We start from the raw sequence: 27,069 nt of genomic DNA, 5'->3' as shown, positions 1-27,069 counted from the left end.
AAGGTCATAGGCTGAACTAAAGAGAGTATTCACCTTATTTCTTATAGTCTGACTTGTTTCTTCAAGAACCATTTCTGGGTTTGGAGGAAAGGAGACCCCGGGCTCTTCCCCCTCCTCCCAGCAAACTATGCAAATCCACTGTCTAATGTTAAGGTTAAAGTCTGAATGCAGCTTTCCCAATTGCTTTACTGTCATATCTCCTAGAGGGAACAAATCCATGTATAATTATTTATCTATATACGTCTCTAGCTATCCACCCATTCATTCGTCCATTGAAAATGTTTGTTCACTACATAATATGACTGAACAAGGTTTACCTTCTGGGTCTCATTAGCTGCATGTTTCTGTGATGTGATGTAATGTGCTACTGCATATTCCACCAAGGCCCCAAATATAAAGCTGAAGCAGATGCCCAGGTAAATGTCAATGGCTTTTATGAAACCATTGGCGTTTGTTATTGACTTTCGGGACCCCATCATCAAAGTTGTCATTGAGAGAACTGTGGTTACACCTAGAAAATGTAATAGGATTTTTTTAATAATAATAATAAAAAAGAACACAGAATACTTTTGCAGGATCCAATCTGGGTTAGCCTTGTGCTGGAGCCATCTTCAGAGAACTTCTCTCTAGCCAGAGTGAGATTCCCTGAGGATGGGCTCCAGCACGACTCCAAAATCTCGGAAGAAAAAAACCCTCTGGTCCTGGTGACCGACCCAGATTGCATCCTGCAAACATTATCCTGGGACATGTATATTTGTCTTCATTCGTTAGTATATTCTTTTTTTTTTGTCTGAAATTTGACACAATAATAGATGGTTCTTCCATGGTACCTTTTTAGGAGAAGCCATGGATAATCATAATCACCTGGTATTTTCTGATATGTGAGAATGCTTTTTGATTTTGTTTTTAGGGCCACATTGTTAAATCCTGAAAGCTTTTGATGAGATGATAGCAGAAAACAGTTCCCCCATTTTTCCCCCCTCAAATGGATAAAGACCCATGGAGAAAAAAAACAAGGGGGGAAAAAGGGGATGTCATGCATTTGGAAGACGGGGACAGCTGTCCTACAGTTCTGCAAAACAGCCATCTAACCAAATAGATTTTCCCCATAGTATTTACACTGTAGAAGTGAGGATGAATTAAAATTTCGATTCAAACTGTGACATTGTCAAAAAATAAAACATCTTTCTTTCTTTCTTTCTTTCTTTCTTTCTTTCTTTCTTTCTTTCTTTCTTTCTTTCTTTCTTTCTTCCTTCCTTCCTTCCTTCCTTCCTTCCTTCCTTTCTTTCTTTTTTGGTCTTTCTATCATTTTCTTTCTATTTTTCCATCTTTTTATCCATCCTCAGTCAGACCTTTCTACCATCCAGCCTTCAAGGACAATTCAACTTGTTTTCAAGAGTAATGCAAAGGGTCTTGGAATAAGTATAGCATGTGCAAGGGCATTATTGAATTTTACTCCTTCTCATATGAAGGAAAAGGATATCCTAGAACATTATATTCTTAATATTACAGAGAACATTCATGATGAACAATAATGTAGTGATGGGAGATACGTCTTTTGTGAAATTTGAATTTTTCAGTGAGTTGACACCCTATTACTAATCATCTGCTTGAAAAATATCTGATAATAAATTTCCAAAACACTTGAGCATCCTCAGAAGACAGTGTAAAATATAAAAACATAATAGCCCATATTTTGATGTTGCTTTAAGATTGACATAGAATAGCATTTTAAGATTTTTATTTTATGTTTTTTTATCCAATACTGCTTTTTCAGATACCCTGTCAGTGATGTTGGGCAATTTATAGCTTATGAGATTCTACATATAAACCATGCCAAAATCAAAATCATCAGGTGATGGCATCCAATATGAATCATGCAATATCTATCATTTTTACATTCCAGATGCAAAATCAAATAATGAATGCCTCTACAACTTCCCATCCAAAATGTGGGGGGGAAATGGAAACTCCACCAATATGAAATTCTGGTGGGTATTCATTTTGCTAGCATAATGTTTTAATTCTTACATGTAACACAATCTGTGTTTTTATCTAAGCAAAGTTTTCCTCAGTCCACCTCTCATTTTTGCATCCGTAAAACCAGTGCTTTTTTTGTAAAAGAAAAAAGTGCCGGAACTCACACATGTCATACAACCCGCCTTCCCCTACCCTACAAGGTTCCATCCAAAAAAGGTGCCGGAACTCCGTTCTGAGCGTTCTATGAGAAAAAAAGCCCTGCGTAAAACAAGTGAGTCTTTTTTCTGTCACTTACCGATACATGTTCTTGCAGGAACTGAATCCAGGGTGATCCAGAAAGAAACCCAAGATAAAATGACAAGTAGACTGCTTGGCACATAAGTTTCCAGAATAAAATAAAGGATATTTCTCTTGAGCTCAAATTGCAAGACTAGTCTTGGATAAATACCTGGTCCAAGAAAGAAAAAATATAATATATTCTTTATTGTTCTTTCAGAGAAGGAAGTAATGTGCTACTTCTCACTAGGCACTAGATTACTCCAAAGGTCCTTGTGACATAATAATATAAGGTAGCGTAAACTGTAAAGGCTGAGCATATGATTTTGATACGGTGTCTTGCAGAAACAGAGGGAGCAGAGCAGAACTAGTTCATATTCCTTGGCTTTGCTGGCACTGGTTTTCTCCTTGTAAATGATCAGCAAAATGAGAGGAGAGTTTTGAAGACCATTTCATAAATCTCTCCTTTACCCTCCAGAGGAACCCTTGGCTGTCAAACTGAGATGTCCGTGACAGCCAATTGGCTTAAAAATAGCTTAGAGGCTACCATCACAACAGCCATGCAACCAGGGTAGAACAGAAGGCTTGTTGATCTATTGCCTACATCTCCTAAAATGTGATATTAGCCTTAAGTTTAGCATTATTGTCAGTGCTGTTTTCAGCATGGCATGTAAAGCGAGAAAAGATGACAAGCCACAAGCAAACCAAAGAGCCCACCCTAAATTTTGGATGCCCAGAATGGAGCCTTTCTACATGCTGTATTTATTGCAATGTTCACCTCCAAATCACGTGGATTCAAGAAGAGTCCTTCCGCAAACGTTGATGAAGCACCTGATATCAGAATCAAAGCTCATGCAATGCAACCAAGCCAGAATTACCCTATCACAGAAAAATCTTTGCAGTGAATCAGCTAGGCCATATACAAATACCAAGACAGATTTTTTGGCATACTGGGTGCCAAAATGGCTATTATAAAAAAGATCCACTGTGAGGATTTGGCAATTCAGGGCAGGGCAGAAATTCTGGTAAATTATGAGGCAAGATTATGGGATATGATAATATGGTGCCATCAATTAGTTCTCAGTGTTACAGCATTCTCTCTTGTGTTGTTGGGATTGGGTATCTTTTCCTTCCAGCTCTAAGGCTACTTTAGTCAGCAAATGCCTTGTACAAACTGTACTGTCATTGTCAGAGAAAGCTTCAGGGGTGATTAGGGCACCAAAAATAGGCATATCTGACATAAATCTTGTTCTCCACACCACCTTGACTTCCACTGCTGATTTGTTACCTGTTTCTTGATGCGACCTGGTTACAAGCGTGTAAAAATGTTCCACTGTGTACTGTGAGAGTCGCAAATTCTCAAGGCCATGGACAGAATCATTTCCCCTCAGCCACATGAAACGTACATCATTTTCATCATATCCCCCTAGTGATAACATTAAAAAGAGGAAAAGGTCATTAAGGAGCTGAGTACTGGTGAGGATCATCCCAGCTATTGGCAAAAAAGAACAAAAGCCAATTAGCAATTTTATGAGAACCTTACTCTTGCAAACATGCAAGCATACCCATGTTCTTTCCTTGACATCAATTGTAACTTTCCAGAGTATTCAGTACCATAGTGGAGAATATATGTGGCTCAAGGTTGAGTTGTTGGGCTTTTTGATATTCTGTGAGCTTGTTTGTCTTCCTGCAGATGATTCATTATCAGTGCACTGCAGTGATGATGGTACCTAGCCAATTAATGAAACATCTGCAAGAGAAGCATTTTCACAGGACGCCAAGAATACCACAAACTTAGGTGCATTTTAAATTGGATTCAGAAGAGATGGGAAGTCCACTTCCACCAGCCCACCTCAGCAACTCCTACTTTTGGATGCTGCCTTTATCTTGAGAGGAGTGGGCAATCAGTATTCCATGAGTGCAGATAATGATCTCAAGCCAGCTCATGGTAATTAATTCAGACTGATTATCCATTGGAAGAGGAGAATTATCAAACCAATTGTAAGTTTAAGATGGAGCAACAACAATGGTTGCATTTAGCAAGAAATTTATCTTCAAGGGTATAGACATAGAGCCTTGGTGGAGCAGTGGGCTAATGCCTCCTTAAGTAACACCAGCTGCCTGCAATTAGTGCAGGTTCGCATCCCACCAGGCTCAAGGTTGACTCAGCCTTCCATCCTTCCGAGGTAGGTAAAATGAGGACCCAGATTGTTGGGGGCAATAAGCTGACTTTGTAATAATGCCGCTTGGGGGTGTGTGAAAGCCCTAATAAGCAGGCATATACATAGAATGAAGGCTACTGCTAAGCTTGTAAGCTGCCCTGAGTCTTCGGAGAAGGGCGGGATATAAATGGAATTAAAATAAAAAATAAAAAAAATAATTCCTCAAAGTAAAAATTCTTCACAATTTCGGACTTCCGGTTTGCCAACACCGACCGCCATTATGGACGTCTGGAGGATGGCTCTTATCTTCCACATCCAGTTTTGCATCGGTGGGGGGTCCTAAAAGGGCCGAACAGTCACCCTGGAGGGATGACCAGCAAGAAACACGGGGGAGCTGCAACTCCCCCATTAGTGCCTGCATTCCCTTTGAACCGGCGGACGAAAGACCGGCCATAGCAACATGGCCGGTTACTAGGCTGCAGACAGCTGAAGTCACACTTACTACCAGGCAACATTAAAGCAATGTGGAAGAGACTGGGTAAGATTCCTCTCTTATACTCCAATCTTCTTCCTTTCACCTAAATAAGCTGCTAAGTACTTTCCCCCCTGTGGAGAGGGAGGGGGGAGTTCAAGCCTCCAGGGGTGTTTTTAAAAAAAGTTGAAAAAACGAATTGACCTCAACTAGAACTTTATAACTTGTGGACTAAAAGCTTTTGACTACCTACTCCTCATTTCCTACTCTTATTTGAAAATTTGGCTCTGCTCTTCTAAAAGAGCAGAAAAGAGCCTTAGTGGAGCAGTGGGCTGATGCCTCCTTAAGTAACACCAGTTGCCTGCAATTAGTGCAGGTTCGCATCCCACCAGGCTCAAGGTTGACTCAGCCTTCCATCCTTCCGAGGTAGGTAAAATGAGGACCCAGATTGTTGGGGGCAATAAGCTGACTTTGCAATAATGCCGCTTGGGGTGTGTGTGAAAGCCCTAACAAGCAGGCATATACATAGAATGAAGGCTACTGCTAAACTTGTAAGCCGCCCTGAGTCTTCGGAGAAGGGCGGGATATAAATGTAATAATAATAATAAAAAAAGAAGAAATAATTGAAAAGAGATTAACAGGTAGTTCCCTAAAAGGAAAGAAAAGAATTTTCTAAGCACTTGGGTGACACCCTGTGGCTAAACCTGAAATTGCAATCTGACAGGAGAGAGAGAGAGAGAGAGAGAGAGAGAGAGAGAGAGAGAGAGAGAGAGAGAGAGAGAGAGAGAGAGAGAGAGAGAGAGAGAGAGAGAGAGAGAAGAGACTTGGCTGATTCCTTAGAAAAACAAGATAAGACTAATCTTGAACACCAGATGTGAGACTCCACCATGGAAGGAATACAAAAACAAATCTATGCTATGATGAAAATAACCTACCAAATTATCAGTTCCTGTCTACAGCCTGTGATGAAATAAGAGCTTTTGGGGGGGGGGGAACTAGAAAGCGTCTTGGAGAAGCAAACTCAAATCGTGACTACAACTAATAATTTATCGGAATAGAACATAACAGAAAAAACTGAACAATCAAATACATTGACAGAATAATTAACTACTCAACAAGCACAGACATTTGAAGATCAAAATGAGAAACAGATGGAAGAAAAACTATACCATTCAGGACAATTATATCAAGAGGTGAAAATAATGAGAAGATTTGGTGCTTTTATTAGACCCCTCAACCCTTCAAAAAGGAAGTTTGGAGGGTCACTTCAATATGATACAATAACACAAGAATTCTTTGATGACCCTGAAGCAAAGAAGCGAAAAATGATATGACAAAGGAAAAAAGCAAAAATAAGATTGAAGAAGAATGGACATGTTTAAGAGGCCTGAAATGTAAAATACTAAAATAGACAGGATTGTACTTGGATTATGAGAGATTGTTATGATGAGTAGATAAAAATGTTGGTTAATTAAAAAAATAACTCAGAGGTATGAATATTATCAGTTGAAATATTGAGCTGTTTAAATGAAATTGATTAAGATGTATATATGTTAAGAATGATATAATGTAATTAATATACTTGGATGTAGTGATATGAAAGGATGTATTAAATGTTGAAATGGGAGAAATTTTAGCTAATTTTCAATATGTGGAAACTATAATGAAAACAAGAATATTATATTGTATTACCAACTTGTTGATATGGAAATGAGATAGATAAGAAGTGTATTTATATTACTAGGTATTGAAGAGAATTGTGTAAAGGGAAGGGAGGTCACCTAGAAATATAAAAATGAGAAACTTCAAATGTTTAACTTTAATATCAATGCAAAATTAAAGTTGGAAAAGTATATAAGGTGTTTGATGTCTTAAAGATGGAATGTTAAAACATAAAATATACAAAAAGTATTGACAAATGTAAGAAAACTACTAAATAACTGATGGATAACAGTAAGAAGTATGTTAATTTAGATAAGAGATAATATGTATTAAAGTAAAAAAGAGAGGAAATTCTGGTTACAACAAACTGGAGATTTGTAATAATATGTATTTGTATGAAATGGAACTATTGTAACCCAGATACCATGTTGCTTTTCAAAGATATTATTGTAACATTGGAAAATCGATAAAAAATCGATTTTTATATTAAAAAAATTCTTCAAAATTTCATAGAAAAATGGAAAACACAAAATGCAAATAGATTCCATGCATTCTTTCTGAGTCTTGGAATAACTCCTCCTTGAATCTCCTAGCTGATTGGGTCTAGGAGCTGTCATGTTCTTTTATCTCTTCTATACCTTTCCTTGATTCAAAGGTTATAAATTATGATGTCCTAGAGTTCTCCCTGATTGCCAATCTCTTGCAGGATGATTCCTATATTTCCCTTGCCTCCTTTAGCATGGCACCTTTAATAGCTCCTCCAACCCTTGCTGCTTCAGAGCAAATGAATAGAAAGTTGCTCAGTTCTGATTTTTAGCTGGTATAGGAATGCACCCCTAATGAATCACTTGGCTGAGTTGCTGCCTATGAAAATTAGGCTAGAACAACAAGGGAAGAAAGAGGACTGCCAGTTTTCCTTGTCATATGAAATATCCTTCATTCCTCCCTCCCTCCCTTCCCCTTCCTTCCTTCCCCTCCCTCCCGCCCACCCCCACCCCCAGGAGCCTCTCCTGAAAATACAGAGCATCCATATAATTGTTACAGATGTCATCATTTTTGTTCCAAGACAGAGACAGAGATTTGTAGTCCATTTCATACTGTAGCTTTTGCCCTCTTAATAATGAGGATAAATACTTTGAATGAAACTCCCTATCCATCTAAAACAGCTATTTCTATAGCAAAATAAATAAAGGCTTAGGATGCAACTGTTTAACCAATTCAGACATTGGGACAAGCCTGCCCCTTCCCTCATTCCTCAGACATAAATCATTGCAAAATCTAAGAGGTGCACAGCTCTCCTAAAATCAGAGTGCAATAAACAAGCAAATACTTTAGTTTCTTGGTAATTTATGTGTGGATCTGTCATTCAATAAAAAAGACAATATTGTCATGTAAAAAGCCCTGATGAATATCCCACAGTGAGAAACTGTGTTTTACCCTAGGCAAACATGAGTAAATCAAGTATCTAATACTACAGGAGGTTTTTATTCTCCTAGTACAATTTATCCAAATCTCTTTTTTTAAAATTTCTGCCTACCTCATAATAGTGATAGCTGCAGTTACTTAGGGAAACTATGTAATAAATGACTTGTTTTTCATCTAGAGATTGTTCATTTAGTATATTTAAATTGCATTAATTCTAGACATTTATCGTACTGGCTTCTCTTGTTGGCAATGTGCATGTAGTTTAATAAGAATAATATTACATGCAAGTTTGGTAGGGGAACCAATTATTTTCTCTCTTTTCTGTGCCAATCTTTTTTTAATGCTAAAACCAGGTACATATTAAAAAGAAAATTAGTCATTACTGTTTTAGTTTTCTGCATTGTAAATAAAATTAATCATGCAAACTAATAGGATTTTAATGTGAAAATAATAGTGACTTCCATTGGAACTTCAGTCTAGTAGCTGGGAACTAAAAATTGGCCCTCATATAATGAGATTTAAGTAATTATTGAACATGTTACAGAGAAGAAGAAAGAGAAAAGTCTTCAAGTTCTTGAGGCTTCATGTGTGTGTCCAAGCAGGAAGCATTGAGAAAATGTCAGAAAGGAAATAGAAGCAGTTAATATTGTGTAGTGGGTCCGACGCAAGGAAGAGATGCCAGCCGGTGTGTGAGTTCAGCTCTTTATTGGAAGGGGGTAGTGAACTGGGGACTGAGGGTTATCTGGCCTTCTTAAATACCCGGCCAGGTAAGCGGACAGCCAATGGGGTTGGCCCTAGGTTTCCCACCGAAACTGGGTTTCCCGCCGAAAACCGTTCAGGCCAACGCCCCCTGGCGGCTGTTACTATGCAGGTGCCTGCATACATAACAGTTGAGGTGGGTATATATTATCAATTAATAAGAGGATGAAAAAGTACTTCCGCTCCATATGCAAAAGGCTGTAATAGATGCAACATAAGAGATGAAAATGCCACCTCTTTGGGACATATTTAAAGATGAAAAATTAGTGGCAAAGTCACAAAGTGCTAACACAGTTGGAAAACCATGCTACTTGGATGAAATGTGCTAAAAATCCCTTAGGTGAAAATGTGGCATGTAACAAGTAAAGCTACTAAGGATCAGAATGATCTTTATTCACTGCCCAGGGCCCTTGTGTGAGGCAGATGGGTGGTTAAAAAGTAACTAGCTAGCTAGATGATAGATAGATAGATAGATAGATAGATAGATAGATAGATAGATAGATAGACAGACAGACAGATGATGTTCAAGCAACGCTGCTTAAATTTAGCTGTAACGTTGTTATCAAAAATGGTATAAATAATACATCTAGACCAACAGAAGAATGGGGATCAGGATCATTGGCCTCCTCTGGAACAAAATTTGTGGCCTAATACTGTAATATTGCAAGTAATACAATTTCAGATTCAGCCCAGTGGCAGAAAATCTGTCAGATAATGTCAATTTAATAGTCACTTGTGTATTTTTTCTGGATTATGATTGAGCTGATTAAGAGCCATGGTGGTGCAGTGGTTAGAATGCTGCATTGCAGGCTAACTCTGCTGACTGCCAGGAGTTCAATCCTGACAGAGCTCAGTGTTGACTCAGCCTTCCATCCTTCCGAGATCGGTAAAATGAAGATCCAGATTGTTGGGGAAATAGGCTGACTCTATAAACCCCTTAGAGAGGGCTGTAAAATACTGTGAAGCAGTATATAAGTCTAAGTGCTATTGCTATTTCCTAAAATACTCTCACTCTCAGCTAGCTAGCTAGCTACTAAGGAAATGTTCTTGCACATGCAGCAAGTTTGTAATTTCTCAGGTTAAAGTAAAAGTTGACAAGATTTTGTTCCATCTTCCTTGTTCAGATTTTTAAAAAGTGACGTACTAAAGTGAAATAAGGTAAAGGTAAAGGTTCCCCCGCACATGCGTGCTAGTCGTTTCCGACTCTAGGGGCCGGTGCTCATCTCCGTTTCAAAGCCGAAGAGCCAGCGCTTGTCCGAGGACGTCTCCATGGTCATGTGGCCGGCATGACTAGACGCCAAAGGCGCATGGAATGCTGTTACCTTCCCACTGTAGTGGTCCCTATTTTTCTACTTGCATTTATACGTGCTTTCGAACTGCTAGGTTGGCAGAAGCTGGGACGAGTAACAGGCGCTCACTCTGTTATGCGGCACTCGGGATTCGACCCACCAAACTGCCGACCTTCTGATCAACAAGCTCAAAGGACTTCAAAACTCCCCAAGTCATGAGAAGACTTTAGATCGATGCTAGGCAGTGTTCCGATGACTAGAAGTTCTAATCTAGCTCTGACACACACTATGTACCACTTCTGTCAATAAAGGTCAGTCAGTATAGTTAAAGTACAACAAATGCTCTGAATCTGGATATTTGGTCCACTTATATTTCATCCCAAAGGAAATTAAATCAGTTTTAGAAAGATTTACAAGTAATAGATTTATCCTGTATCTTATCTGGGTCATAGCTCACAGAAATGTCCCAATCTTCCTCTGAAGTCACAGGTCCAAATTACTGTCTTTGCTGAACCCTAACTAATCTACTGATTAACTATATCATAGTAAGAGGCCAATTGATAAGTAGACATGGTGATTTGGAGCCCCTCCAAGAATGGTTGTTGCTTTACTTGCCTAATCTTCCTGTATCTTAACAATTGTTGAGTTATTTTTATGTGGAACGACAAAATTTCCTTCATTACATTTGAATTCCTTAAGACATTTCCTTAGTTCCTTACTTGCTGTTTTGTTTCAATTGCAGATCCTGCAATGGGTCATGAGTGTTACATTGATACTGACCACATGAGGATTACTTGACTGAAATGGAAGTCATCTTTCAAACCAGTATATTATAGAAGCAGAAGCTTTTTTAATTTTCAGCATCAATCAATGCTCTTCATTATACCCCAAAATGCTGTGGTGGCAATTCTAGAGAACTTGCTCCCATAATAGTAGCTCTGAACAGGGGAGAACTATTACAGGGCCGTGTTTTGTAAAACTTTAACAATGATAGTAAAAGACTATTGAATGCCCTCATCCAAAGTCAAGAAATGTTACTCTGTGGATGGAAGTCTATTGCCATATCTGTCACATTTCCTGAAAGAGGCTTCCAAGACCGTAAGAAGCTGAAAAATATGGAATGATGCAAAACAAAAGAACACTTGCCCCCAATTTAGCTTATTTTTAGGTAGATGTCAGCAAAGTTTTCCAGCACATAACAAGCCCATTCATAAAAGCTGAATGCATAGAGATTGGTGTAAAGTCAAGGTGTTGGCCCGTCTAGTTGAATATGGCACGGCTCTTTCCATGCTTTTCTGTAACATTAGAATGAAGTGAAAAATCTTTAAATAATTCCATAATTAAAAGGATAAGTGGAAACCTTTACAGTCAAAAATACAAATGAGATGTTCAAATTGGTAATCTAATTATGGGTTAACAACTCAGACCAGACAGAAGGAAAAAAATCTTCACTTTCCTCTAGAATGAGATACTTACAGCTTTCCATCTGCAGCTTACAGGTCTGTGTATCCAGTGGATATTTGGAAAGATCCATGTTACATGCAACAGTGGTGGTGATTCTGCAAAAAGAAAGAAGCCACCTGGATATTTATTATTGTGGTGGGGGGGAATGTCCTTGGTGCCCTCTGAGCTTGCTTGTTTTCTTGCAAACGTTTCATTGCCCAAACTAGGTAACATCATCAGGATAGTAAGGGGTGCTGTTTGCTGTCGTTTTATATTCTGGTGTCTTGCCTGTCTGGGTGGATGGGAGCAGACTTAGGGATTCTTTGGGCTGTTTACTAATGGCTCTTTGGCAGTTTCTTGATTGGGGTATTGCTTACTTGGTTGTTGGTCTGAAGGTGACCTTGGAGTTAATCTATGCTGATTTGAGTGCTGATTACTGTTGGGGAGTTGCTGGAGTCTTTTTGTTCCCTTTTGGGCTGGTTGTCTCTTTTGCATAGTCTATAGACGTTGTTAATGTCTATGTGTCTATTGATGGCTGATTTGTCAGAGTGCCAGGCTTCTGGAAATTCCCTGGCATTTTTGGATTTGGCCTGCTCTAAGATTGTCACATTTTCCCAATTGAAACTATGGTTATATCTGTCTATATGTTGTGAAATTAAAGAATTTTCATCATGCCTTTTGACTTCTGTTGATTATGGGGCATCTGTATTCTTCATAGCAGTCCATAGATGGCAATGTTTCTGCTTTTAAGATTAAGCAACTGTTAATACTTATTGTAACTGCAAGTTACACTTTCCTTTGATCTCTATGGAGATTCTCAATCTTCCATGTCATAGTTGTCCCAAAAGTGCTTTTTCCAAAATTGGACTTCCTTGGTTTTTTTCTTTGAAAATGTTTCATTTCTCATCCAAGAATCCTCTTCAGTTCTAACTTAGAGCTGAAGAAACCACTTTTATGAGAAGCGCAATGTTTTCGGGGGGAAAAGAATCAAGAGTCCAGTTGCCTTTTGGAAAAAAGCATCTTTGAGACTTTCCTTTGATGGTTATCATGCATCTAGATAGCTTCACTTACAAAAATAAGAGGACCCAAGATATTAGAACATTAGACACAAACTGCTGACTTTGTGCAAGAATGGGGTGTGCTCTAGTGCAGCTTCCACATAAGTGCCACACAATAGATCCTGGAGATCATGCATATGGTTAGACTATATTTTTATATAAAAATGAATATGAATTGCTTCTTTTTTATTTAGGGGTGGGTGGATGAGTATGACACATTAGCAGAACCAAGTTAGGAGTTTCCCATCACTAGTATTGACTGCAGTAATCTAGATGAGAAGATGTAAGATTGTGGAAATCAAGCTATTTTTACCCAGGTAGGACCTAGCCAACCCAAGCTGTTACAAGCACTCTATGCAAAAGAACATTGATGGAGCATCAAACATGATCCTTTAGGGGAAAGTTAACTCCTTTCAAAGTTAGTTCAGCCACACGTTTCCAACCAGCCCATCCGTTCTCCAACTATAACTTCATCTTACTGGACTAAGCATCTGTTTATAGACCCTTGTGCAGAACTGGTGTATCAGAAGGCAAGCAAGACTTACCGCAAAGCATATAAGACAGTCCCATTAGAGAACAACCTTATAAGCCGATTCTCTACTGTAACTTCATGTAAGAAAGATCTTTTTGACTCCACAATATATGTGTCAGGTACCCATAGGTATTTCACCAGCCGGGCGTCCAGAGTAAAACTTCCGTTTCCCCGAAAAACCAGACGGGGATCGGTCCAGCGTTGCCGCAAATATATTGTTGCAGTATAGTCCTAGGAAGGATGGTGAATCAGGAGAATCAAGACTGTGATTTTTGTAATTTGAATAAAATTTACTAGGCAAGGTCTTTCAGCAAGAAATGGTTCCATCATTTTCTCCAGAATTAACATTAAACATTTAAGAAATTCTGTCCCTTGTCTTAATAAGCACTATTTATAGGTACCCATGCTGAGCTATGTAGTTCTCAAATTGCTCTATATTCTTTCTTTTTTCTTTTTGTCTATACGACCATAGTGTTGGAAGGGGCATAAGAGGTCACCCAGTCCAACTGCTTGCACTCTATTGGAATCAACAGCAAGAGACCTTATAGATAATTATCCAGACTCTGGTTTTTTAAAAAAAAAACCTCCAATGAAAGGGCTATTTATGTACTGTTCCAGGCCATAAATACCATTGGATAACTACCCAACATTGTTTAAATTCATACCTTTGAGGCAGATACAATCTGGGTGTGGATGAATCTTTTTGTCTGTCTACATTTTTAGGTCGTCATGGTTCAAGTCAAATATGAAGCATTCAAATATCAAGTTTTATTTTACTTCAGTACTGGCTGAAAAAAATCAGTAGGTTGTTTTACAGGTTTATGATCTAGGCTCAATTTATTATTTGAAAATGAAATTTTAATGGTGTGTGTGGATTATTTTGTATGAATTAAGACTTTAAAATTGTAGAACACCTATGACAATTTAAAATGTGAATTGTTTTGTATTTTTATTATTAGATTTTCTTTTAGTTAATCTCCTTTTGTTTTCTTTGGTTTTTCTTTGTTTACAAAAACTTGTTTAGTTTTTTTTCCTTAAATAGTTTCCTTCTCTGTACAATTGTTTTTGTACAGATTTTATACAAAAATAATATTTTATATAAAGATAATATTTATCTATGGTCATAAACCAAAATTGCATACAGTACTAAGTACCACAAAACATGAATAAAACTATAAAACTAAAATGGTAGATTATTAGGCATCATGAATATTTATACATAAACCTGTAAATAACCACTATTAATTTTAATGATTTTGAGAAAAAAAATCAATTATAATTTTAAAATATCAATAAAATACACACACACACACACACACACACACACGTGTGCGCACACCCACCCACACGTGCACACATACAGTTGTATGCATGTTTGCATAAAGAAAAAGCATTCACCGTGTAACTCTTAACTACCGAAGACACACTGTGGACTTCCAGATTTTATCTTCGTGCTGTGAGGAAGAAAACCTGTTTACCTAAATGACTGAGATAATTCACTGTTATGCATTTCAGTGCAGTGAATTATTAATCCCTGCAATGAAGGTGAAATCCCCTGAGTCATTTATACTTCAATTATTTATCTAGATCTAGAATACATCTATATAATGTTCTATGTGAGACCTGGACAATACACATGATATACAATAAGAATCACTACTGGATGCAGAAATCATTTGTTGATTAATAGCTCTGATGTATCAGAAAAGTTAGCTTCATGAAAGATTATGTCAAGCTATCTAATGTTTCCTGTAGGTTCAAAACCTCATTAGATCACAACTTTCTACCTGGCACTGTCTTTAGGCTGAAAAATGTGGTGTTTTAAAGGCAAGGCTATTGGCTTTGGATTTTTCCAATGTATATGTCACCCTCATCTCCAGAGCGTTTTACTTTAAGATGATACCTCCAACATTTCAAATCTGAAAGTGTCAGCCATTTTGTTTCATGGAACTGTTTGGTACCATTCTGGATGTCGTACTCCCCAAACTAAATCATAAACAAATTAGCAATGAAATAAAGATAAGATGCTGTTATTGTTAGTGACAATAACAGCATCATCATAAACAAACATAGATGTAGTAGGATCAAAAATAACTCTGAGATATTCCCATGAAACAGACTTATGGAGGTTGGGGGGAAATCTTTCCTTCCTGAGTCTAAATGCTGGGGTATTTAGATACACATGACATGTCTCAATTAGGATTTTCACTAAACAATATAACGCTTCCATGGATGAGGTTTTCTTGATTGATTGAATATAATAAATTGGTCTATGACTAAACAAGTCTTATGCAGAAAAAGAGTAGAAAAACCTATATCCCCCAGGCCAAGGAAGCAGGCACCTCTTCTAAGGAGACCTCTTCATTTGGTCCATTCAGCAGCAATAAAGAAATAAAATATCTTTATTTGGCTCTAGTCCTCACAGCCATTTTCTATTTTTCCTTTCAAACAGTGTTACAGTTCAGAAGTTAAGGAAAGTGATTGGTACATTTTCCAATCACCTTGCTGTCATGGAGGAAAGGGAGGGAGGGTTGAGACAGATAAAAAAAATCTGTGAATAGGTGGGAATCTCTTTTTTTCCCCCAGGAAGCTCCCATTCACAGATCAGATGGTGCAACTCCCACCCACCCCATGACTGATCTCTTTGTGTAAATAAAGTGCCCAACCTGTGCTTCACTATGGGTGCTTAGTGGCTGTTGCGTCCTCTGCCAAAATTAAAACAGTCAGAGAGGGGTGGGAGACTCCCTGTAACAGCTCAGTAGAGCCAAAAAGATGCCAAACACAGTATAATCAGCCCCCTGGTTATTACTAAACACACAGTAATGAATGTGGCAAGGTTTATACTATAAAAAGAGAGAAGACAACACTATAAGACTGAATTAGTTGAAGAGAAAGCCAAGGGGCTTCAGCTGTGGGTTAGGGATAAGATAGAGGAGATGAAGATATGTCTGTCAAGAATGGCTAGTGAATTGTCATCAAGATACAGCTGGAAGGGTTTGAATGAGCCCTAAAGCAACATTGATATCCCATTGTTTCTGTATTATGAAATTTTAAAAATAAAATCTCATGCATAATCAGTAGCAGTACTTCAGACCTTTGAGAGATTTTAGTGAACTGTTTTGCCTGACCTGTTACATCACACTCCCAATGTCCACTCAGAATTTGTACCAATTCCCCTGAGGTGTGGACAAAATGTTCCTCATGATAGAATGAAGTATGATCCTCAAATCCAGAACATGAAGTAAAATCCACTTCACTTAAATGATCTCTCTACCACTTATATAAATGATCTTGAAATTTATTTGGCAAGGAAGGAAAGCCAGAATTAAACTGAAAATGCTACAAGAAGCTAAAGAAAATGGAGGATTTGTACGACCAGATTGGGTCTTATACTACCACGCACATGCTCTAACAGTTAAAAGAATGGATATCCCTTAGAAACAAAAGGTTGCTATATTTAGAAGGACATGACTTGCAATTTGGATGGCATGCATTTTTATGGTATGAAAAGAATAAAATCCATAGATATTTCCAAAACCATTACATAAGAAATGCATTATTATTTGTATGGGAAAAGATAAAACTAAAATCTATACGAAAATCCCAGGATGGCTATCAACAATGGAAGCATTTGTTCACCCAAACTTAGTTAAATTTGAGAAAATTCTAACATATAAGGATATTTTGAATACAGATGGGAAATTAAAATCTAAACAAGAGTTAGAAGATCAGGGTATTGACTTATCATGGTGAACTCAACTGCAAATGCAATCGAGGTATGATAAAGATGTTAAAATATAAATTTTTATAATGACCAGACAATGTTTGATCATATGTTGTTGACTTCTAATATTTTATTAGTTTTCTAATTTTACAATTAAACATTTAAAAAGCAACATGGTGGCTGGGTAGTCAATAATTCAATAACATACATAAATCCTTAGTACAAATCTCAAGTTACAACATCAGATATTTCCTCTCTTTTTCCCTTAATATCTACTATCGCATATTAAGCTAGTATAGTTCTTATTATTATCAACTAAGTAAAACCATCTTTGTTAAATTTTCAATAATTTTTAGCTTATATATATCTTAATTGTGTTTACATTCAATCCTTATATACAATCAATGTCTTGTTATTACTTTTTTCCCAAGCTTTAATTTCCCATCAATATTCAAATTAACATTTGGTATTTATAATTTCCAAGCTGTAGGTAACCAAAGTTTCCCTTATCTCAACTTCTTCCTTTTTCCCTTTTCATAACAAAATCTAATATTCTAAATACACATCTTATCTATTTGCATTTAATCGTTGCTCTGTTTCTCCTGGGTAGTTAGTCGCCACTGTTCTTAGAGGGTGGGGAAGAAATTCCCTTCCCTTTCTCCTCACAGGGGGAAAAGTACTTTGGGCAGCTTTTATAGGAAAAGATATTTAAAGACTTAAAGAGAAGATCAGATCTCACCCAGTTTCATCCACATTGTTTTAAAGGTGCTTGGTAGTAATTTTGATTTCAGCTGTCAGCAGCTTAGTGACGAGCCATATTGCTATGGCTGGTCTTGGTCCTCCGCTGGTTTGGAGAGCTGCCCTGGATCAAGCGGAAGAGTTTCCACCCTCCTGCGAGCACACAGGGGTCCCTTCCTTGCTTGTCGCCCCTACAGGGCGACTTTCAACCCTTTCCAGGGTCCCCCAGTGGGATGAATTCGGGTGCGGAACACAGAGCTCGCCTTCCTGCATCTGCAGGTGCCGCAGTGGCAAACTGGAAGTCCGGTGTTGTTGACTTCTGATGAAATACTGATTAAGAAATTGTATAACTTCTTATTGAATTTGAAAATGGAAGACAAACAAGTGAAAGAAACAATGATAATATGGGCAAATTTTTTTGGATACAATATAGAATTAGAGAAATGGCAAAATCTTTGGGAAAGAAACTATAAATTGACAACGGCAACTTCGTATAAAGAAAACTTATATAAAATGTTTTATAGATGGCATCTTCCACCTGTCAGATTAGCCAAAATGTTTAAAAATGTGTCTAGTAAATGCTGGAAATGTAATCAAAATCCTGGTACATATTATCACCTGTGGTAGACATGCTGGACATGTGTTAAAGCAAAAATCCTTTGGGCAAAAATACATACATAAGATGTTAGGGAAACACATAGATTTTAAACCTGAACTTTTTATTAGGTATAATTCCAGAAAAATTTGATAAACAAAGTGTATATTTAACATTACATTATTAATAGCAGCAAGGATTGTATTTGCCCAGCACTGGAAAAATGAAAAAAATACCATTGGATGAAGAGATAATCAAGAAAATACTGTGCTGTGCTGAAATGGATAGACTTACATTGAGAATCAAAGAAAAAGAAGAGACAGAACATTTTCAGACATGGAACTTATTTTATCAATGGCTGAAAAAATGAGATAGACAGAGAGTAAGAACTTAACTTCTATTATTACTAAGCAAAAAATTAACCCAGACAACAAGTTGTTCATTAAGCACTAATGAATTGTAATAATAGAAAATTAATAAAATACTTTTTTTAAAAAAAAGTTCCTCATGATAGAATGAAGCGTGATCCTCAAATGCAGAATGTGAAACAAAATCCACTTCACTTAAATGCTCTCTCTGCCACTTATATAAATGCCCAATGTTATTTTTAAAAAATGAGGGAATTAAAATAATGTTATTAAAGCCATGAAATTACTTTCAAACTGTCCTTCTTCAGTGCTAAGTACACTTACTAGAGAGTGATGGAACTTAATTCTGGGTCAATCTGGATTGCAAAATATTAGCAGTCTAAGGGACTTCATATTCTCAAAGCTGCAGTAGTAAACTATGCAGTTCTATTTCCTTATATGCACAGTAGGGATTATTTGCTTACCATATCACTTTCTGAAATGCTGGAAATACTAGCAACATCAAGGGTCATTGCTATTGTCACAGGTTTTCCTAGGAAATGGGGAAAAAAGTTCCATTATAATAGCAAAATGATATTTCTTGTTGTCTGCATAGAAACCCAGCAGATTTTTCTCACACATCTCTAATAACAGACACCGATTTCAGGGAACAAGAAGTACAATGAAGGAGTCCAAAAGCAGCATCCTAGCACATAGACATTACTTAGATAACCCAAATTATATCCATTATTTCATTTTCCATCATAATCCCCTGCATCTCAGAAGATCAATATATGGTTCTTTACATTAACCAAAGGGACGCAGTGGCTCAGTGGGTTAGGACGCTGAGCTTGTCGATCAGAAGGTTGGCAGTTTGGCGGGTCAAATCCTGAGTGCCGCGTAACAGAGTGAGTAACAGAGTAACAGCCTGTTACTCATCCCAGCTTCTGCCAACCTAGCAGTTCGAAAGCACGTAAAAATGCAAGTAGAAAAATAGGGACCACTACGATGGGAAGGTAACAGCGTTCCGTGCGCCTTTGGCGTCTAGTCATGCCGGCCACATGACCACGGAGACGTCCTCGGACAAGCGCTGGCTCTTCGGCTTTGAAACGGAGATGAGCACCGGCCCCTAGAGTCAGAAACGACTAGCACGCACGTGCGGGGGAACCTTTACATTAACCAAAGGCATATGTCCCTAATTAATGGATAAAAGCCATATTTTCATGAAAAAAATAACAGAACGTTATAGAAACATATGTTTCTAATTCCACAGTTGAGAGTTGGGAAAATGAAATGAGAATTGGTGACTGAATTGAGCCCTGTTTTAAATGTCAGGCAAAGTTACAGTTCTTCCCACACCTAAAGAGCACTTGTTAATAAGACTTCTGCTCAAAATTGTTGATTCTTCATCCTGTATCCATTTAAGGACAAATAGAACAGACTTAATCTTGTTGTTTTTTAACCACTGAATCCAAACAATACATAATTTGGTTATACATGCACATTAAGAAAAATTGTCAGGATTATGGAAGATAAAAACTTCACCCAGCCTGCCCATACTATGTGATTGAACAAAAGTGCTGACGCTCCCCCATCATAGCCCAGTTCTCCACTCTGGTGCTATCCAGCTGTATGGGCTGGAAATTATGACACTTGATGTCCAAACAATTTGAGAGCACCAGGTTTGCAAATCAGTTCAAATAACTTTTTAGTGGAGATGTGATCTAAGCATTTAGACTGCATGAATCAAAATCTTTTTGCCAATAGAGACATTCACTTCAAGAACTTTTCCAGGTTTTAACTTGAGTTTAAATTAGAATTGAGACTTGAGTTGTTGAAATGAATCATATGGCACAGAGATGGACAAGGAATAATAGTCCAGCTACGGTAGGAACAAATCACACCCAAAAGTCTAATATTAAAGTTATTCTTCTGTAGCAAAGTAAGAAAATAATTTCTCTCTCCAAAGACAAATGATTGCTTTGTTTGACTGAATCACAGAAATGACATACCACCAAAATTTGGCCGGAGATATTTGTTATATCCCTTAGTGAGGTTCCCAAATCCAGGAAGGTAGGATGTAACTCAATAGTCAGTGCTGTGAACTTTTTGACACAAAATAAACTTTCTGAAAAAGGAAAAAAAATAGTATAGTAGTAGCATAGCTTATCTGCCATAAAATTGTTTGTCCTGGCCATTAACTAAATAAAGATTATTTTACTTGACTTAGCTATGAAATTGTAATCCTGCTTCTCACCTGATATCAAGTACCAAATATAAATTTGCAGCATTTGTTAAATAACGGGTTCTTTGGCTCAGGAATGAAGACGAGGTAACTGTGTACAGGGAAACTCATATTTTATTTCGTGCAGAATTGTACTGAGCAAATGGCTGCAACTAGCTGCAATATATAGTCTAGCCCCTAGGCAGCAGCCAATAGGTTTGAAGCAACCATTGCCGCCTAGGGATAGCCAATTGTGGCGCTGGAGACTTGTAGTCTGGGTTGCTGGAGAACTGTTAGCTGCTCCAGCAACCCACATGGTATTATGAGCCCAGTACATAGCAGCATTTATCCACTGTTCTCTAAGAGAGTCCAATATGTTACATTAGCCCTCAACAATATTAAAATAATTGATCACCAAATTAGTAATGATGGTAGAAGAAAAAATGGGACAAACTTAACAAAAGACGTTATTTCACAATATCAGAAACAAAGCAGTCTATGATCAAAGGCAGTCATATATGGACTCTGCAAAATTTAAATAATATTCCTTAAGTATTTTGCAGACTAAAAAGGAACTGCTTTAAATATGTATTGAAATAAAAAGAGCTCCCCCTTTTTTAATAATGTTTAGGGAAGGAGGAAAAAGCATTTAACTGTGATCCTGACAGATTAGGATTGCCCACTTAAGGGATTAAGTTACAGTAATTGATATTGACTCATCAGAATACATTAGGTAGGACCACTTGAAAAGGAGATAAACAAAACGGGATGGGAGGTGATAATTGCAACAGAAGGAGCAATGAAAGCAGGAATGAAGGCTATATAAACAGAGCAAAAGTAACAGCAAAGATAGGATTAATTAGAGGAGAGGTTCCAGGTGTCACTTCTTTGGAATAATTAATTATGAAAATTTAGGGAATGCATGGCTCAGTGTCCTTTTTGTGAGAAGAATATTAATACTTTATTAATACAGGCAAAATATTAATACTGAGTTCTTTTGAGCTTGGAACATCAAGCCATTGTGTCTGCACAAGATACAGCTTCCTTTCTGGCTCCACCAGGATAGAAATAATGGCTAAGTCAGTGGATAATGCAACACAACAAAGAACTTCAAAAGCCCTTTATGAGGACATGGATTAGTTATCCCAACAACAACAACAACAACAACAACAACAACAACAAAGCTTTATTATCACTTTGAATGTACACTAATCAACATATATTAAAATTAAATTTCATTGCATACAGGGTCACCACCTCCAATATAGATTACATAAATATAACAAAAATAAATAAATACAGAATTATGCATATACCTACATATATTATATGACACAGAGAAACAATACAGTCTAGCTCAGATTATGTATACAAGTGCATGGCAAGAAAAACAAATCTTGCGAGTTTACCAGAAGGATGGCATAGGAAACAAAGCTATGACAGAATTTGGTAGCTTTCTGACCAGAAACACTCATCTAGTATTTAGATCAGGGTCCCCCAACCCCTGGTCTGTCGACCGGCACCAGGCTGCGGCATGCCAGAAACCGGTTGGTGTAAACAAGCAAAGCCCCATCTGCGGAATGCAGGCAGTACATGAATCCACACCCCCTCTGTGTGAAAAAACCTCTCTCCACCGAACCGGTCCCTGGTGCTCAAAAGGTTGGGGACCTTGATTTAGATGATAAAGATGCCTTCTCTCATGGTATACATCTCTTGGGTAATAAGAATATGGAAGTAGAAACAAGGATTCTTTAAAAAATGATAATAGGAATATTGTAGGAATAGATAAGTCTTCTTCCAATTTTTGGAGTTTTTGGAGCAAAGCCTAGAAAGCATTGGACTGAAATATAACTTTTATATTAGTATCCAAAGGGACGTGGTGGCTCAGTGAGTTAGGATGCTGAGCTTGTCGATCAGATGGTTGGCAGTTTGGCGGGTCGAATCCCGAGTGCTGCGTAGCAGAGTGAGCGCCTGTTACTCGTTCCAGCTTCTGCCAACCTAGCAGTTCAAAAGCAGGTAAAAATGCAAGTAGAAAAACAGGGACCACTACGGTGGGAAGGTAACAGCGCTCCGTGTGCCTTTGGCGTCTAGTCATGCCAGCCACATGACCACGGAGACGTCCTCGGACAAGCGCTGGCTCTTTGGCTTTGAAACGGAGATGAGCACCGGCCCCTAGAGTTGGAAACGACTAGCACGCATGTGCGGGGGAACCTTTACCTTTACCTATTAGTACCCAAAGGATGCTTGCCCTTTATGGGATGAAGAGTCAGAGTAGAAAATGGGATATTTCTATGTGTGTATGTTCATGTGGGTGGGTGTGGATGAGTAGGATAGGAAAGGCTGTCCACAATGAGAGAAGCCTGTTACTTCTGCATTGTAAGAGTAGTATGTATGCTTCCAAATCAGTGACCCTATAGTTTTATTGGCAAGGTTTAAGAAGTGCTTAGTCATTGCCTCCTTCGTAGGGTTGAGAGAGAGGGACTGGCCTAAAGTGACCCAGCTGGCTTTTGTGCCTAAGGTGGAACTTACAATCTCCTGGTTTCTAGCCTGGTGCCTTAATCACTACAACCAAACTGGTTCTCAATATTGTATGGGAAGAACTGTGATAGTCTATGGTGGTAAAAAAATCAAGAGTCTGACAGCACCTTTTACTCCTCCTGAACTCTTTGCTTGTATTTTACCAGAGTCATACTGTTTAGATAATCCCCAAGGTGGTGAAGGCTACCCATAACTGTTTCCATTGTATGGGAAGGGACTTACTTCTGGCAGGAAACAATAGCAGGCAAGCACTTTGCACCTTTCTCTGGACTAAGAGAACAATCAAAAGGATGGAATAAGTGACTCCCCATTGTCCAAGTTGCCAGAGTTTCCAGGGCTCTGCTTGTTAGAATTCAGGTATTGGCAACAACCACCACAAATACCTAGGACAGGGTATGGTGTGTGTCCAAATGGATAACAAGCATAAAAACATTTCATAATAAATCAGAACCCAAAGATGAACTACTGTAGCCCCCAGTATAAACCATTAGCTTCTTTCGGCCTTACTTCTAATCTCTAAGGAAACAGGGACAAAGTCCACGTGGAAGCACTTTGATCTGAACAATAAAAAACTTTCATTGGGAATGTAGGAGGATTTTGATTCTCTTGCTGCTCGACAATAGCTGCTCTTATTGGCAACAAACACAATCCTAGGTGGACGCTAGACAAAGAAACTGTCCAGATCTTTTTGCATGATGCCTCCCATGTTTTCAAATGGAAACAACTATTCAGATATATGCCTAACATAAGGTACCATTTCACAGCGGTCATTTCAGTGGTTCTACTCTCTGTGAATCCCATGACTGGGATGAAGCACACAAAATTCACTTGTGCTCATTTATGTTCCCAAACATATACAACGATTGGCAATATTCCATGACTATTCAAAGCTATAGAGTCACCAGAATTCTTTCTTTTCTGGGAAATATTCAGTCTTCTTTTGAAAGTTTTTTTTTTTAAATTTTTTGCATGACTGAGATATTTGTAACTAAGAAGCTGGTTCACCAACAAACTGTGCCTTCCTCCAAAGAAGAGCCCTTATCCCTGAACAGTAGTTAGAAAAGCAGAGGTTTTAAAAGAGTCACTCAAAGTAAAAAAAAAATTGACCCTGGTAGAGAAGACCACGTCAACAACAACAGAAAATATTAACAGGAGTGCCTATACAAAGGAGTCATCTTTGAAAGATGTTTGCATCTTAAGAGAAAATAGGGAAATGATAAGCACAGAACATTACATTTACCATTTTCTCTGATTATACTTCCTGCTCAGAAGAGAGCTGAAACTGTAGTCAGACCAGTAAAATACTAGTTAGCAACTTTAGAAAATAAATAGCTGTTTCTATTTCACAATTACAGGCCTGTACTTTCCCATTGTAGCGGTGGTGCAATGGAGTGAGATGAAGTTTATGCCCCTTGCTAAGCTTGGGTTGCAAAGATAGGCCTGAGCATTAAGTGGCATCCTAGAATTACTTTATCTCTTTTCTGCCCTCTAGCGGCCATCTGGATATGGTAGTGTGGAACTTGAACCTTGGATCTCTTCTAGAGAAAAAAAAACGGGGCTTTTGCAAACTGTAACATCATGTATGTTTGTGTCCATCTAAAAGAAAGAATGACTACTAGCGTATCTCGGTGGACAAATATTATGTGCTAACTCCTTATTAATATTCCGTGACATCATAAGCTAAAAATGAAATTCAATACACATTGAGAAAGTTCATTCTTCCATGAAATGTATTGCTAGGTAAATAAGCATAGAAAGAACTCCAGCCTGAAAATGGCATGAATTTGAACTGGGCAATCCTATGCTGCCTACTCAGAAGTATGCTTCTCTAAATTTACTACAAGGAAGTGACTGTAGAATTACAGCCTCCCTCTGTCTGCATATCTGGAGTTTGCATGAGCGATGGCTGTCAGTTTCCATGTGCAAAGGCAGAGAAAATTCAGCTCATCTTGTACAGGCCTGTTAAATGGGAGACAGAATCTGAACAATGAAGTAGGTATGTATGTGGCCATTAGCTTTTCCAGGATCCTGACATTCAACTCACACTGAAATGTACCGTTGCTGTTTTCCAAGCTGGCATTATACATTGCATGTTAAACAAAGATCTAATTCAAAAAGCAGCCAAGCTCTTTGAAAAATTGGTGTTTTGAGAAGTTGATAAGCAAATGGATCATCCGCATCCTTTAGAGATATAATATTCCAAAGAGTGTATGTGTGTGTGTGTGTGTGTGTGTGTGTGTGTGTGTGTGTGTGTGTAGAATTATAATTGCCAGAATATTTCATTTTTAGTTCTGCTGGCTACTGCTGCTGGAACATCTGGTGAGCTGATACCTCCACCCTGATACAAACAGTTGTTTTGGGTCGTCCTGAGCTGGGATTTACTAGTTTGTTATCTTCCTATTAATAAAAAAAAATATATCCCATGGGGAAAAAGAGTTTTCCACATTATTCTTAGTCTGGAATGCTTCTGAATCCTAATCTATAATCTCTATAATCTGGAAACCTGACTTAAAACATTTTAAACTCCTCATATGTCAGCCCCCAAAAACTGTATGGATTATATATTTCATACTGAGTCATCATCCTGGGCTCTAAAATCAACCGAAGTGGTGACTGCAGCCCTGATACCACAAGGCGTATGGCACTGGGAAGAATTGCAATGTCTGGCATGAATAACATCTGAAAAAGACAAGACATCAGCCTCACAACCAAATGCAGATTAGTCAACACAATAATTTTTCCAATTGCTACTTACGGCTGTGAAACTTGCACTCTGAAAAAGGCAGAAAGGAGAAGGGTAGACGCCTTTGAACTGTGGTACTGGAGGCAACTATTACACATCCCATGGATCGCAAAAATAACAGAAAAGAAAAAAGTCCTAGACCGAACCTCACCAAAAATATCTCTTGAAGCCAAGATCGCCAAACAGAGGCTGTCATATTTTGGTCGGGTCATTCAAGCTGACTCACTCGAAAAGTCAGTCATGCAGGAGTGATCTGCGGAAAAAGGGGAAGGGGCCACTATAAAGGATGACATCGGGATGACCATGGAAGATCTGAGGGAGGCGGTGTGAGACAGAGGGGCATGGAGGGTGCTGATCCATAGAGTGGTTGAGGGTTGGACTAAATGACTGATGACTAGGTCATTTCTCCCGAACCCCAGCTATTTCAAAATGGATTAACTGTAGTAAAAGATGAAGAAATGTGCCAATTGTAGTTTCTCATAGCGTCTTATTTTTTCAGGCTAAACCCTCTGTCCTGCTTTTGCATCAATCTGCTCATTTTTCATAGTACAGGCATAACGTGCACATTTTAGCAGCAATTTCCCTAATATAATATATTTCTCTATGTGTCTTTCACTGCCCCATGAATTTTTATACATACTTTTCTCTATTCATTTATTTTAGATGCATGTTTTGATTGGGGAAGTGAATCACAACATTCAGAATAAAGTGAATTTCAAAAGGTCTCATTTCATGTTCAGGAACTGAAGATTAGGAAGATTTGCATTAAAGTATAAACTGAATAAATCTGAATAAACTGAATAGATATACTCTTCCGCCGAACGTATTTCTCAACTTACCCTTGACACAGAAGAAAGAGCCACACAAGGCTGGAGAAATAATAACTGCAGTGCATTTGTGAAGATTATTTGGTGCTGGGTATAATTCTTCAGTTATAGTCTGTGAAGAAAAGCAGAGAAACGACAAATTTAATTTTCCAACAAAACCCTACAGTAGCAAAAGAGGCCATTACATCAACTTACTAAAACTAAGATTTTTAGATTGTTAGATTCTACTCCCACACTAGATATTTCTTTTTTAGCAGTGTTTCTCAATCTTGACA

At 38.0% G+C, this 27,069-nt stretch overlaps 1 protein-coding gene across 1 annotated transcript; it reads right to left on the bottom strand.

Moving 5' to 3' along the window:
* Positions 1-245: 245 nt before the first annotated feature.
* Positions 246-26,862, bottom strand: GABRP (gamma-aminobutyric acid type A receptor subunit pi; the record flags this gene model as incomplete). Its single annotated transcript, XM_083349822.1, is given in 9 exon segments — positions 246-511; positions 2,276-2,428; positions 3,545-3,682; positions 11,502-11,584; positions 13,072-13,289; positions 18,948-19,015; positions 20,475-20,547; positions 20,551-20,590; positions 26,807-26,862. Coding segments are annotated over 9 exon segments (1,095 nt in total).
* Between the last annotated feature and the right edge of the window lie 207 nt (positions 26,863-27,069).

The sequence above is a fragment of the Vipera ursinii genome (genome assembly GCF_947247035.1).
Source record: "Vipera ursinii genome assembly, chromosome: 1".
NCBI lineage: Eukaryota > Metazoa > Chordata > Lepidosauria > Squamata > Viperidae > Vipera > Vipera ursinii.
Note: the sequence above shows the minus strand (reverse complement) of the source record. Positions and strands in the feature narration are given on the sequence as shown.